A 15,972-nucleotide genomic window follows, 5' to 3' on the forward strand; every position below is an offset into this window, starting at 1 on the left:
CAAAGGAAAATACATTCACTTTGTCAAAACAGCAGTGGTACAAGAACAAATTGAGCCCAGTAAACTGATTGAGCAACCTACTGAGAATATGAACAAGGCTAGAAGACATGGGATTGGTTATAATATAAAAATTCTCAACTGATTCACAAAGTCAGTCATCAAAGAGGTTTCACAAGAACTATTCGAATAGCTATTTCAATTACTATAACTGCAAAGCCAGTTCAGAAGAGATATAGACTGAACAATCAGTTGAATAAAGCTAAAACACATATTGTATCATCTGTACACTACACACCAAGCACACAAAAGCCGAGAAAAACCATTTGGAATACAGCTACTGGAAATTCTGTTAGACTAATCCAAGTGTGGGTTCCTAAGGGACTAATCAAATCAGGACCCAAATAGATATGGGTACCAAGTTATATTATGTGTGTGATTGCAGGTAACAGGTACAAACAAGAACTCAATATGGTATTTGGACAGTGGATGTTCACGACATATGACAGGAGATGCAAGTGCGTTATCTCAACTGATCAAATACAGTGGTCCAAACATCAGTTTCGTGGACAATTCCTATGGTAGAACTGTGGGTAAGGGTAAGCTTATCCATGTAACTTTACTTTTAAAGATGTTCTATTAGTAGAAAACCTGAAGTATAACTTGATTAGCATCAGTCAGTTATGCGATAGTGGATTCTCAGTACAATTTGACAAAAACTCATGTTCAGTCAAAGCTTCAACTAATGAAATCATACTAACTGACAAACGTTGTAGAAACACATATAAAGTCAGTTGGAATGATCAAACTTATGCACCAATTTGTTTTATTGCTTCCAAATCAGTCTAAAAACTGGTTGTGGCATAAGAGACTAAATCATTTAAACTTAAAAACCATTGCCTATCTGAGTAAACATGAACTTGTAACTGGTTTGTTCCAAAATAGACTTTTCAAAAGAAAAACTTTGCTCAGCATGTCAGTATGGTAAACAAGTACGATCCTCTTTTAAAAACAAGGGCTGTAAATCTTCATCCCGATGCTTAGAACTATTGCACATGGATCTCTTTGGTCCTACGCCAGTCATGAGCTTAGGAGGAATGAAATACACCTTGGTAGTCGCAGATGATTTTTCAAGATTTACTTAGGTTATTTTTCTCAAATCTAAAGACCATACTGCTTCGCAACTAATAAAGCTCTTCAAAAGACTTTTAAATGAAAAATAAGTTGGAATTGATCGAATCAGATCTGATCGAGGAACTGAATTCATCAATAAAAATCTTTCAAATTTCCTAGAAAATGCTGGAATTAAGCATGAGCTCTCAGCAGCCAGAACTCCTCAGCAAAATGGTGTAGCTGAGAGAAGAAATCGGACTCTTGAAGAAGCTGCTAGAACAATGCTTGCTGATTCTGGTATTTCTCAAAGATTTTAGGCAGAGGCAGTAAACACTGCGTGTTACACTCAGAACAGATCAATGATTAATAAGAATCATATGAAAACACCATATGAGATCTGTCATGGAAGAAAAAGTATAATTACTTATTTCAAAATATTTGGCTGCAGATAGTTTTATTCTTGATAATGGTAAAAATTATTTAAAAGCGTTTGATGCTAAATCTGCAGAAGGAATATTTCTTGGATATTCATCAGTTAGTATAGCTTATAGAGTCTTCAACAAGAAAACCCTAAATGTTGAAGAATCTGCTCATGTTGATTTCGATGAAACTGAACTAACTGATAAGCCAACTGATCAAGTTGAGCTAGTTGATCGATTTACAGATATTAGTTTGGAAGATGATGACAAAAATGAAAGTCATGGCAATCAAAACATACTTCAAACACCTGAACCAGAAATACTGGACCAATCAGATGTGTAGGAAGTCGTTGCTGATGATCAGTTGATAGAGCATAATGATAACATTCAAATACCAGTTGACGAAGCACCAACTGAGCCTGAAAACTGTGTTCTGTTACCAACTGAAGAAATTGCTGATACAACAAATACTGAGTACTGATGGAGAAAATCACATCCACCTGAACTGGTAATAGGAAATCCATCTGATCCAGTAAGAACTCGCAATCAAATGCTAAATTTATTTATCTATTCAGCTTTTGTTTCACAACTAGAACTGAAGAAAACTGATGAAGCTCTTGCTGATCCTAAATGGGTAAATGCAATGCAAGAAGAGCTAAATCAGTTCACTTATAACAATGTCTGGAACTTAGTTCCAAGACCAATTTCAAAAACTATTATAGGTACAAAATGGGTATACAGAAATAAACTGAACGAGGATGGTTCAGTTGGAAGCAACAAAGCAAGATTAGTGGCACAAGGATATAGGCAAGAAGAAGGAATTGATTATGATGAGACGTATGCTCCAGTTGCAAGACTGGAAGCAATCGAAATTTTTCTTGCTTATGCATCACACAAGAACTTCAAGGTCTATCAGATGGATGTAAAGAGTGCATTCCTGAACGGTCAACTACAAGAGGAAGTATATGTTGAACAACCCCCAGGTTTTGTAAATCACAACTTTCCTGATCATGTATATCATTTGAACAAAGCCTTATATGGTCTTAAACAAGCTCCCAGAGCTTGTACGAAACTCTTATAAAATTTCTAACTGATCATGATTTTTCTGTTGAATCAGTTGATAAGACCTTGTTCAAATTTGCTAAGAATGATCAAATTTTATTAGTTCAAATTTATGTTGATGATATCATATTTTGGTCAACTAATCCCAAATTATGCGAAAAGTTTGCTAAGCTAATGCAGGATAAGTTTGAAATGAGCATGATGGGTGAACTGACATTCTTTCTTGGACTGCAAGTGAAGCAACTGGAGACTGGTATATTCATCAGTCAAACTAAATATACAAAGGAGCTGCTGAAGAAATTTGGCATGGAATCATGTTCAGCTGCAAATACTCCCATGAGCTCATCAGTAAAATTGGACACTGATCAAGGGGGAATACCAATTTCAAGCAAATCCTAAGCAATCACATTTCTCAGCTGCTAAAAGAATTTTGAAATATCTTAAGGGTACACAAAATTTTGGGTTATGGTATTCTAAAGATTCTACTTTCAATTTAGTTGGATATTCAGATGCAGATTATGCAGGATGTAAGCTTGATCGTAAAAGTACAAGTGGATCTTGTCAGTTTCTAGGAGACAGACTGATCTCTTGGTTCAGCAAAAAGCAGACATCCATAGCTACCTCAACAACTGAAGCAGAATACCTTGCTGCTGGTAGTTGTTGTGCACAACTGATCTGGATTCAGCAACAACTGAGAGATTATGGAGTAATTACAAATGAATCGCCCATATTTTGTGACAATACAAGCACAGTAGCCTCCTCTCCAAGAAAAATGATGAAAAGTCTGATAAAAGATGAAAAACGGCTGCTGTTCTCGTGTGTTAGGTTATGGTGTAGAATAGAGTCCCTAGAAATTTGGAAACAAATCTTTCTCAATCTCACTTCTCGCTAGGGCGGTATATTTTGACCGCCCTAGCGAGAGGTCCTCGAATAAGCTTCCTCGAGCATGTCCCTGGTTTTCGCTGGGGCGGTCACTTTTGACCGCCCTAGCGAGACACTTGCGCAAAATAATCCTCAGTCAGACCACAATGCTCGCTGGGGCTTTCACTTTTGACCGCCCTAGCGAATCCTCTTCGACATTATGCCAAAGTTTCTCCCACTCTTTGGTTCAATTCCTACAAAATCACCACAAAATACACGAGGTCAGTCAAATGCTAAATAATGCTAAAAAGATGCAAAATTAAACTAAACAAACTAATATGATGCATGAATGCGACTCAAAACCAACACTAAAAACACGTAAAAACGAGTCCTATCAACCCCCTCATACTAACCTTTTGCTCGCCCTCGAGCAAAATAGGTTAAAGCACGAGATTCTAAACTAACACAACAAACACAAAATACTCCAACAAGAAATAACCAACACAAGTAAATTTCAATGGTGAGTTAACACTTTTATGCTCATGCCTCAGTGAACTTTCCCACATACAAATCATAATCAAGTCAAATCACAAACGAATACTCATTCTCATCTACACATAAATCTCGACACTAATTTGAACGTGTGTGTGTCATGATGGGTCTAGTCATTCGTACTTCAAATAGATCAATCATCCGATCATGCGAATCACTCAATTAGCACTTCAATACAAGTCTCACTAGCATGCACCCCCGTGTCCATTTATCACTAACCATAATTTGAACTTTATTCGATTCTTAAGTGCAGAGAAGGGTGTCGAAAAGAAGGAAAATAAGCTCAAGTGGCTAACAGTCGGGAGTACACCGATCATTTTCATTGTGCAATCGTCAAGACTTTTCGTCTGACTTTCCTCGTCTCCTTACATCTCCAACTTTTAGCCCAGGAATAGAATTTCATTCCTTTTATTTCGGCTCCCCCTCACCTTACATCTCCATCAATTTTTTCTTTTTCGATATATATATATACATATTTTTTTTTTATGCACAATTTTCACACGTGTACTCCCTAGGCTAAGAATATATACTTTGGATTACAGCTGGTTAGGAGTATGATATTTTAATTCAGTGCATTGAAAAAGGGGGTATATGTGAAGTTCAAGGCAAATCACATGTTCTCATTCAAGGTCCCAATTAGTGACTTATTTTCACGGGTTTACATGCTAAATCAACTCATAAATGATGCCTTTCAAGTTAACCACACAAAACCTTCAAATTTCACCATTATTCCTACAAAATTCTAGTCCCCACACATATGTGCTCAAAAAGTTCAACTTTGTGCCAAAATTCATGCTTTAACAATCAAGAGTACCATTCATGAGGTGACCCAATCAATACTTTTGTATACTATCAATTCAACATCATCATTGGCTCATACACTATGTCTTCTCACCATAAACGACACCCAATAAAAGAAATGCAACAATTTAAAACCAATTAACTAAGCAAACATAACAATCTACCCCTCTCATACCAGAGTTGTGCAATGCCCTCAGTGCACAAAACGAAACAAACACTAAAAACACAACATAAAAAAAAACTCATGAATTTAAATGCAAAGATAGAATATGCAAAATAAAAAGAAAGGGGAAACAGTAAACTCCCCTGATCAAAAATCATCCTCCTCCTCATTCTCCGGCGGTGGAACTCCCTCTTCAGCTGCTGGGGGCATATGATAATTGTACTGAAATTGGAAGGGTGGTGGGTATGCGGGTGTAGGTGGCCGTCCGGAAGTGTCGATGCCCAAATGAGTTGAGATCCCCTGCACCAGGTGTTCGATGTTCTGAATATGTGCCTGATTAACGGCCTGGTACTGCGTTTGATAATGGGCCCAAGCGCCAAATTCGTCGACGCGATCTCGCATGGCATGGCGGCGTGGCTGCGGGGGTGGTGGTGCATGTCCTAAGGCCGGAGGTGGTTGAGCTGCTATCCCATAATCGAAAAATACCTCCTCCGGCAGCTCAGCCTGTCTCTTCTCCCTCTTGGATTTATAGAGAGCCTCATCAATGGCTCTCATCGGCGGTAACCACTCATCATCATCTTCGAATATCACCCCCGCTCAGGCACACAGCTCAGTCACTATCGTCGGGAAGTAAAAAGCCAAATTGCTGCTATTAATGCACATGTTAAGCTGTCCGAAAATGAGCCTGCCCACATCAATCACCATCCCAGTACAGATGGCATAGAGAACAACCGCCCGCTCACGCTGCACATCACTCGTATGACCGACCGGCATCAATCTCTTAGACAAGAATGCATACCACAATGCCCCCTCCACTTTCAAAAACTTTTCAAGAAAGACCGTGTAAGTCCCCGGTTGTTTCCACGTGGTGCCCGGATAACAGAGTGTGCGAATGATCAAATCATAATCCGGGTTAAGCACCCACGCCTGAAACACCGAATCGTCCACCGACGGCAAACCCAACATATCATTGATCGTCTTGGCATCATACGGGACTAGATGTCCCCTCACAAATGCCTTCGACTCATTTCCCTCCGGAGCATTGGCATAAAATTCACGCACAATCGGAACCACTGCTGCATTCGGTTGTGCTACAAAGGTATTCCACCCTCTTCTTTCTATTTGGGACTCCGAAAATTGACCGATAAGAAACGAGCTAAATCCACGCTCAGGGATTGGTTTCCTATGTAGTCTAGCATGCTCAAATCTCTCCCTAGCTTTTTCATTCACAAACATAGATGGAGTGGAACGAGAACTAGAAGCACCGTGAGTTACCTTAGATCTTTTGGGTGCCATGTAGAGATTGGAGTGCACAAAGTATCCAACCGCCGGAAAATGGTTGAGGGTCGCCGGAGAAGCTCACCGGAATATGTGGAAGATGACCAGAGTTGCTTGAAAGACCGCCGGAGAAGAAAATCTTGTAGCCTAAATGCTTCCTCGTGGAGTGTATGGACCAAGATTGAGTCTTTGCCCTGAAAAATCACCAAATAATAAGGATTGAGCACAAAAGATGGAGGGGGGGTGCCGAAAATCGGAGGGGAGTAGTAGGGTTCGAAGTGGGGAGGAAAAGAGAAGAGGAAAGTATTTATAATCTGCGCGACTCGCTAGGGCGGTCAAAACTGACCGCCTGAGCGAGTAGTTTTCGGAAAAAAAATTTTTTGTTAATCTGTGCGACTCGCTAGGGCGGTCAAAATTGACCGCCCGAGCGAGAAGTTTTCGAGGAGAAAAATTTTTAATCTGCGCGACTCGCTAGGGCGGTATATTTTTCCCGCCCTGGCGAGACGTTTTCGCAAAAGACTTCTTCTTCTTTTTTTTTTTTTTTTTTAAAAAAACGAGTACCCGCTGGGGCGGTCAGTTTTGACCGCCCGAGCGAGAAGTGTTCGGGAAAAAAATTTGAATGCAATGCCATGCAACTACCTAAATGCAAATGATGCGATTAATAACTAAAAAAAATATAATCAAAATCAAAATAAGGAGTAGAAGTAGTTCTCAATTTATAGTCTAGAGCTCGACTCTTCACCCTGTCCTCAATGACTGTCATGGAGCCGAGTGACTCCAATTTGTGGCTCAATTGTGCCACCGATATAGTGCTTCAATCTTTGAGCGTTCACAGTAAATGTCCCGTCCTTGCCATCATGCAACACCACTGCACCCGATGGGAACACCTTGGCAATAGTGAATGGTCCTGACCACCTTGACTTTAGCTTGCCCGGAAAGAGTCGTAAGCGAGAATTGTATACCAACACCGTTTCACCCACTTTGAATTCCCTTCTTATAATGTGTTTGTCATGGGCTCGTTTGGTGCGTTCCTTGTAAGATAGTGCAAGATCATAAGCTCTTCCCCGAAACTCATCTAACTGATTCAACTGCAGCAATCGTTTTTCACCTGCAAGAGCAAAATCAAAGTTTAGTGCTTTGGTCGCCCAATATGCTCTATGCTCTAATTCGACTGGTAGATGACATGCTTTACCAAAAAGCAACCTATATGGTGTAGTGCCTATAGGTGTTTTAAAAGTAGTACGATACGCCCACAAAGCATCATCTAACTGAATAGACCAGTCCTTCCTATTCACATTAACCGTCTTCTCTAAAATCTTCTTAATTTCTCGATTGGATACTTCAACTTGTCCACTAGTTTGGGGATGGTATGGAGTGGAAACCTTGTGGGTGACACCATATTTGCCCAACAGTTTAAAGGTGATGAAGTAGGCATGTCCATGCTTAGTGGTGATGCTAAGCGGACCGCACACATTGGTATGGATCAAATCGAATAACCCTTGGCTCGCTCCACATGGCCCTTAAAGAGAATTTTGGTCATCTTTCCTTTTAGAATAGGATTCACAAGTCGTGAGAGCATTAATATCAGACATATCAAATATGCCCACTCCCACTAGCTTGTTCATCTTTCTTAGGAAAAAAATGTCCTAATCGAGCATGCCATAATTGTGCCGTATTAAGAGCATCTTGCTTTCGCTTGTTTGTTGTTGTTATTGCTAGGACATTGTTTAGTGGAATATCTTTCAATTTTAAGTTATAGAGATCGTTTTCAAGTTCTCCAGTACCAATTAAACATTCATTCTTGTAAATAGTTGCAAACACATTTGCTAAATAAACAAGAATATCCATCTTTATCAAGCATAGAAATGGAAACAATGTTTTTCACCAAATCAGGTACAAATAAAACATCTCTTAAAATCAACTTAAAATCATTGTTCAACAATAGGTAAACATTTCGCACGGCCATTGGCAGCAACTCTTGCTCCATTGCCCAACCTCAAGAAGGTCTCACCTTCTCTAAGTCTCCTACTTCTTCCCATCCTCTGTAAATCATTACAGAGATGTGAGCCACAGCCGGTATCCAATACCCAAGAAGTAGAGTTAATTGAAATGTTTACTTCAATATAGAACATACCGTTTCCAGAACTCTTCTGGGCAAGATATTATCTGCAGTTACGCCTCCAATGTCCAGGCATTTTGCAGTAATGATAAATATCAGCAGTCTTGTCAGCCTTTACTGGTGTGGCTGCCACAATAGGATTCGGAGATTGCCTCTTCAAGGACACGTTCTTCTTGGGACGTTGGAAAGAACGCTTCTTTCCCTCCCAGGTGGACCATTCTTCGTACCAGATGAAGAGCCCACATAAAGAACCGACTTCTCATCTTTCATAGAAGCCTGCATATAACGCTTGGCTTTCAAGTCATGGTCACACCATTCCTTGTAAGTCAGCAATTCCTCAGGAGTGCAGTCAGTCGGAGCCTCAACAGGGGACGACTTAGTAAGTGTATACGCTATCCTTTTCGAATTCAACACGATTTTCAGATTTCTTAGCCAATTGAGCTAATTAGGTCCGGTTAATACGTGTTTGTCGAGTATTACAGATAGCGGATTGCGAATCGAAGACATTGTCAAAAAGTATTGAAAAGTAAAACAGATAAATGTTAATGACTATTTTAAAATATTTAGTAAGATATGAAGTATGGACTTTTACTTCATAAATTTTTTTTACTCCCATTGTTTTGACATCTTTCACTAACCTCTAGTGAAAACGGGAAACTCCTTTCCTCAGTAGGTACGCAAGGTCCAATTAGCGAATTATGATCCTGAATAATATCAGTCAATCACAATTCCTAAAAGGTAGTTTCCAATTGCATCTCCATGCAACCCTCTACGTAAACTTTTGTCTCACGTTTGATTAGGACCCAATAATATGACGTCGTTCATCCTTTACGTGTCAAGCCTTACCCATCGATGTTGAGCCTTAATGGACGGTTGCCATGAGTTCCCTCAATAATATGAGCCGAAATCATGGGAGTTCCACGTAGTTCACATCACCATGTCAATGGATGTCACAGCTTTCCTGACACCCAGGGCTCCCCCAATAATATGAGCCGAGCCCCGAGCACGGGTAGCGTTTATCATGCACCCATTTTCGATGGAAGACATGGAAATTATAAACAAATTTATAATTCCCCTTTTCGGGCTTGATATTAATTTTGAATCTTATTCAAAATGAGGGTTTTTAATTTTGAAAGGTCTCATCATTAATTTTATTTAAAAGCTCGCCATGTTTGATCGTATGTTTGCCGGATTCATGCAACTTTGTTATTATCATAATAATAACGCACATACTCATTATTTATAACATATCATGCATATATTAAAACAGTAAACAAAACAAGGATGATCAATCGCCCCTAAAACTAATGGCCCGTGTGAGCTAAACACGGGCCTAGGTCCAATACTAGGGAAATGCATGGGATGCAAATGTAACTATTGCATAAGCTTCCAATATTTACATGTCTTCGATCTTCATAATCATCAAGGCCACCATTTTCCAATCTTGATCTTCCACTATACTAATATTTACAAATAAATATCCATGGCAAATAGGGATACATCTCATGGGGTGGGAACGGGCCATAAACCAAGCCCACTTTATAAATTGATAATTATTACAGTCATTCAACACAAAATATCCTAGCATACACCTAGCAAATTGGGCTTGGGCTTTTGATCATCTTTCATGCATAATATCACATATCATACACCATCAATTCATTATCACAATAATCAATTGATCCAATATTATATATCTTGATCCAATCACTAACCGCCACGATTATAAACTAAATTAACAAAGTATACAAACTCCTTCGTATACTTTCCAATTAATTTATTTATAATCGAATTTCTTGTAAATCACAATTTACTATAAATAATTAAAGTCCAACTTCAATTATTTATTTCATGAGAAAATATGTACAACTTTTGTGGATTTAAACTTAAGGGCTTAAAAAATCATTTTTCACCAAAAAACATTTTGGCCCATTTCAATTCACAAATTGTATTAGCCATCTAATGTCCCAACAACTTCAAGGCCCATGACACTTTGATATTCCAAAACACTTTTGGAAACCCTAGTCGTCATCGCCGTTGCCGGAGCTCCGTCGCCGAATTCCGGCCAACTTGCACACAAAATTTTTTTTTATTTTTAAATGGGGGACGTTCGGGCAGCCTCTCGGGCTGCCCTTGCTGCCCGAAATGGGCAGCCCCTCGGACAGCCCGAGCTGCCCGAAATGGGCAGCAACTTGCTGCCCAAAAACGCCCCAAAAACCGGCCTTCGATTTGTCGTTTTGATTGTCTCATGCGGTTAGAAATCGACCTCAATATAATATCATGTATTTGCTACACCAAAATTGTAACCTTAGCTCTGATACCACTTGAAAGGGTATCGGTTACGGTGCCTGGTGCGCAACGAAAGTTTTGTAAAAATGTTTTTCAACAAGAAAACCAAACCAAGCACCTCACAAGATGTAGTGTGGCAAATAACAAAAAACACGAAATGTCATACATAGGGTGTTTAGAAGTTTTTACCCATCAATCTCAAGGATTGATGTTATGGCTCCAACTAAGGTGTAAACACCTTAGCTCTTGATGGCAAGACAATCTTCAAGCTCTCCTTGCTCCAAAATTAGGCCCACCACCAACTAGCTAGAACCCCTCTTATTTTGCACTAGAAAAATAAGAGGAATTTTCAAAGAGAAGTGTATGGTTTCCTCAACAATTGAAGAAAGAAAATTGGGAGAATTTTTGGACTCAAGTTTCGGCCAACACAAGCATGAAGAGAGAAGGGGGAAGACTTTTCTTGGTCCTTGAAAAAGGGATAAAGATGCATGAGCATGCCATGCAATTTTTTTAATGAAAAAGTAATCCCCAACTCTTCACCTCCCTAGCATGCTTTTTAAGTGGGCTTGTAACATTTACAAAGCCCATGGACTATATTTAAATGTCTCAAACATATTTGAGTCCATTTAAAACTTTACTTGATTTTACTCAAGCCCATTAGTTTAATAATTATTTCTAATTGGGCTCTACAAGGCCCAATGTTATTTAATTAATCTAACACTTGAATTAATTTAATTATTTGGACTCTACTAGGTCCACTAGTGTTTAAATAATTCAAAACTTGAATTAATTTAATTTAGTCCATAATAATGTTTATGAAAATCACAATTTTCAAATACATTATTTGTTTGGCCAACTTACACTTCCTCAAATTAAAAGTTACATTCACCTTATAGAAGTCATACTTCTATTTTTCCATATGCTTATAAACTCCTTTATAAGCCGTTCAACACATTGAACTATTTTACTTCTCAACGGGATCTAGAAAGCTAGCACTTGTGTGGCCCTCAATGGTTCATTGATACAACTAGCCGTGGGTTCACATCTCTATGTGATTCGGACTAAACATGTCCTTATTCGAGCATACCCCAATTGCTCCATTCTTAATTATCAACTCCTTGATAACAAGAACGTCAGAACTCAAGTCTAATAATACCCAACCAATCATGTTAAATGCCAAGCAGCATCGCTTACATGATTCCCTAGGTATCAAATGATAGTGCCTGCAAGAACCATTCAATTATGGTTAGCGTACAGTACGGTCCTTTTATCTCATATATCCCGACCGATTCGACAACCATTGATATATCGAGAGTTTTCAATGAATCGATACTATGTGTCATGTCGTAGTTGCATCGATGGTGTAATCTATGAAACCCCTTTCATAATTACCACCATACTCTGATCAGAGATTTCATACTACATACACATGATTTCACATAGGATATCCATACCCGAAGGTAAGCGATGAATCCCCGACTACAATGCATCGACTCCTATATGTTTCGACAAAACACCCAACCTTGCCACCTGATGATCCCATGAGAGTCGGTAAACAAGTCAAAGTGTAATGCTAGCACATAGAGTCTCAATGTTGTCCCGAGTAATAAGGACTAATGGTGTACAACCATAAACTTAGGACGTTTCCACTCGATAAGTGAGAACCACTTGGAAAGTCCTTTATGAAGGGTTGTTCAGTGCACTCTACAAGGAGCACCTATTTGCATGTTCGGACATCACAATGTCCCCTACCAATGAAACATGGTACTCACATCGCAGATACTAGTCTCGAACTCGAGCGGCCTATATCCTTCTTAGCGGCGGCTGAATCGACTAGGAACTATTTAGAATATACAGTATTCCAAATATGAGTTTCATGATACTCATCATATGAGCATCTCATATTCTTTCTACTATTTGTATATTCAAGGACTTTATCTATGCAACTAGCATAGGATATACAAATAAAGATGTGCCAAAACAATAATTTCAAATATTATTAAAATAAAGATTATTTATACATATAGTTTCATTGTGAACACTCGGCCAACACTTGGCTCGACGGGCACCTACTCTAACAGGGAGGGAGCTGCACATACAGTGGATGTGGCTACTCTCACGTGGGCCAAATTCAGAGAGATGTTCTTCGGGAAGTATTTCTCAGCTGGTGTCAGGGGCCGCCTGACAAGGGAGTTGATGAGCCTCAGGCAGGGGGACTTATCTCTGGCGGAGTTTATCCGCATGTTTGACAGGGGCTGCCATTTTGAGCTCATGATAGTAGGAGATGCCGCACAGAAGCTGAGGCATTTCTTAGATGGACTGAGACCCACTCTTCGTCAAGACGTCATGTTGATGAGGCCGGCAGGTTATGATGAGGCCATTTTCTGCGCTTTTCAGGCAGAGCAGGCACTGCGAGACATAGACCATGAGATGCATACGAAGAGGCAGCAGGCTCAGTCCAGTTCCCAGCCTCATAAGAAGTAGTTTACCGGGCCACTGAGGCAGCAGTGGCAGTAGAGGCCCTAGGGAGAGGGTAGGAAGCCACAGCAGCAGAGACCTCCTCAGGCGCCAGGGGCACGTAAGACAGATGACAGGCAGCCATGCCCTCAGTGCAGCAGGTTCCATTTCGACTAGTGCAGATGGGGAACCTTCAAATGATTCGTGTGCGGACATGAGGCACATAATGTAGCAGATTGCCCTAGGAACAAGGGCCCCACTACTGGCCGGGCTTATGTGATGAACGCCGAGGAGGCTGAGGCAGTACCAGACTCGACACTGATTACCAGTAATCCTTTGATTTAAGATTTTAATTTACTGTACAATTGCTTGGGTTTTATGTTTGTATGAGGATTTAATTATAGGAATTGATGACTTAGAAGGAATTCGGATGCATAGTCTACCTAGATAAGACTAAGAATGTAATTATTTGATTGAGAGAAAATTTATCGACCAATGATTTTATGGGGTCAAATTGTAATTTTCAAAAAGTAGGACTCAAAGTGAAATTTTTTATTTTTCTAAGGATCAATTTCGATTTCTTTGGGGAATGATGTTCGGGTTAATTCAGTAATTTTTCGAGGATTTTGGGTTAATTGTCGGGAAGAAAATTTTTAAGTTTCAACACGATTAGATATGACTGTATTTTTTGTCGCAGGGAGGATATATATTTCAGGTATAGCCACACATGCATTGTTAGATTCAGGAGCTACGCATTCGTTATATCTGAATCTTTCGTGAAGAGACTAAGAATCATACCAGTCGCGATGGATTCAGGGTCCAGAGTATCGATTCCATCCGGGGATAAGATGTTCACATCCCGGATAGTGAGAGGATTGGAGCTTAAATTGCAACAAAAGGAAGTACAGGCAGATCTGATAGTACTACCATTGCCAGAGTTTGATATCATCTTGGGCATGGACTGGCTATCTTCTCACGGTGCAGTAATAGATTTTAGACAGAGGTAAGTTTTTTTCAGACCGCCTATTGGGAAGCCTTTTGTTTTTGAGGCAGCTAGACATCAGCAGATGCCGCACGTCATTTCCTGCTTGTGTGCGAGGAAGCTTATAAGGAGAGGCTGCAAGGCGTTCTTAGCTAGCATCGTATCAGTGACAGAGCCAGTCAGCCAGAGGATGGAGGATGTGGATGTAGTCGGTGAGTTCTCTAGTTTGTTCCCTGACGATGTTGCAGTCGTTCCACCAGACATAGAGGTGGACTTTTCGATTGAGCTCATGCCAGGGACATTGCCGATATCTAAGGCACCCTACCGTTTAGCGCCTGCAGAGATGAAGGAGCTCAAGGATCAGATTCAGGATCTGTTAGATAAGGGTTTCATTCGCCCTAGTTTTTCTCCTTCGTGCGCTCCAGTGCTATTTGTTAAGAAGAAGGATGGCAGCATGTGCCTGTATATTGACTACCGAGAGCTGAGCAGAGTCACCATTAAGAATAAGTATCCGCTGCCGATGATCGAGGACTTATTTGATCAGCTTCAGGGAGCTTCAGTGTTCTACAAGATAGACCTTCGATACGGGTATCATCAGCTGAAAGTGAGGGAGTCAGATGTGCATAACACAGCCTTCCTAACACGTTACGGGCACAATGAGGTTATGGTGATGCCCTTCGGACTGACGAACGCGCCAGTGATCTTCATGGATCTCATGAATCGCGTGTTTCATCCATTCTTAGATCAGTTCGTCATAGTCTTCATTGACGATATTCTTATCTATTCGAAGAGCAGGGAGGAGCAGAGTCACCATCTGAGGACAGTGTTACAGACTCTACAGGACAAACAACTGTATGCCAAGCTCAGCAAATGCGAGTTCTGTCTTGATAGAGTGGCATTCTTTGGCCACATTGTATCGCAGGATGGCGTAGAGGTCGACCCCAGCAAAGTGGAATCAGTCAGATATTGGCCAGTTTCTAAGAGTGCGACAGAGATCCGTAGCTTCATGGGATTGGCAGGTTATTACAGGAAGTTCATCCAGGTCTTCTCTTCTATTGCGGTACCGATGACCGCTTTGACGAAGAAGAATGCCAAGTTTATCTGGGGACCTGAGTGTCAGGAGAGCTTTGACAGACTGAAGCTAGCGTTGACCACTGCACAAGTACTAGCTATGCCATCAGGTTAAGGAGAGTTTGTGGTCTATACAGATGCATCTAAGCTTGGGTTGGGCGCAATTCTGTTGCAGCAAGACAGAGTGATATCCTATGCGTCCAGACAGCTGAAGGTTCATGAGAAGAATTACCCGACTCATGACCTCGAGCTAGCAGCAGTGGTATTCGCCTTGAAGATCTGGAGACACTACCTGTATGGGGAGAAGTGCAGGATTTTTACAGATCATAAGAGACTGAAGTACTTCTTCACACAGAAGGAGCTGAATATGCGACAGAGGAAGTGGCTGGAGATGGTGAAGGATTATGATTGTGACATTAGCTACCATCCGGGTAAGGATAATGTGGTTGCAGACGCGCTGAGCAGGAAACAAGCAGTGATTTCTAATCTGTCAGTGTAGAGACCGCGTCAGGCTAAGATTTAGAAATTTGAGCTTGTAGTTTATGCCAGGGGCGAGGCCCCGAATCTTGGTACTCTGACAGTACAGCCGACTCTGAGAGGCAGAATCCAGACAGGGCAGACTTTTGACGAGCAGTTACAGAAGTGGAGACAGAGGGACAAGGCTAAGGGATAGAGACTGTATATAGTTGTGGACGGCATAGTCAGATAAAGGGATCGCCTATGGGTTCCTGAAAATGATTCCCTTCGAGTAGATATCTTAAGCGAGGCCCACAGCACCCCGAACTCCATCCATCCAGGAAGTACGAAG

At 40.6% G+C, this 15,972-nt stretch overlaps 1 protein-coding gene across 1 annotated transcript; it reads right to left on the bottom strand.

Annotated features, from left to right (window-relative positions):
• Positions 1-6,995: 6,995 nt before the first annotated feature.
• LOC142538685 (uncharacterized) lies at positions 6,996-7,761 on the bottom strand. Its single transcript, XM_075643987.1, has 3 exons — positions 7,744-7,761; positions 7,490-7,628; positions 6,996-7,354 (listed from the first exon to the last, which is right to left on the bottom strand). The coding sequence occupies exons 1-3, from the start codon at positions 7,759-7,761 to the stop codon at positions 6,996-6,998; spliced, it is 516 nt and encodes a 171-aa protein (XP_075500102.1).
• Positions 7,762-15,972: the final 8,211 nt, after the last annotated feature.

Source organism: Primulina tabacum, chromosome 3 (assembly GCF_025594145.1).
Source record: "Primulina tabacum isolate GXHZ01 chromosome 3, ASM2559414v2, whole genome shotgun sequence".
NCBI classification, from domain to species: domain Eukaryota; kingdom Viridiplantae; phylum Streptophyta; class Magnoliopsida; order Lamiales; family Gesneriaceae; genus Primulina; species Primulina tabacum.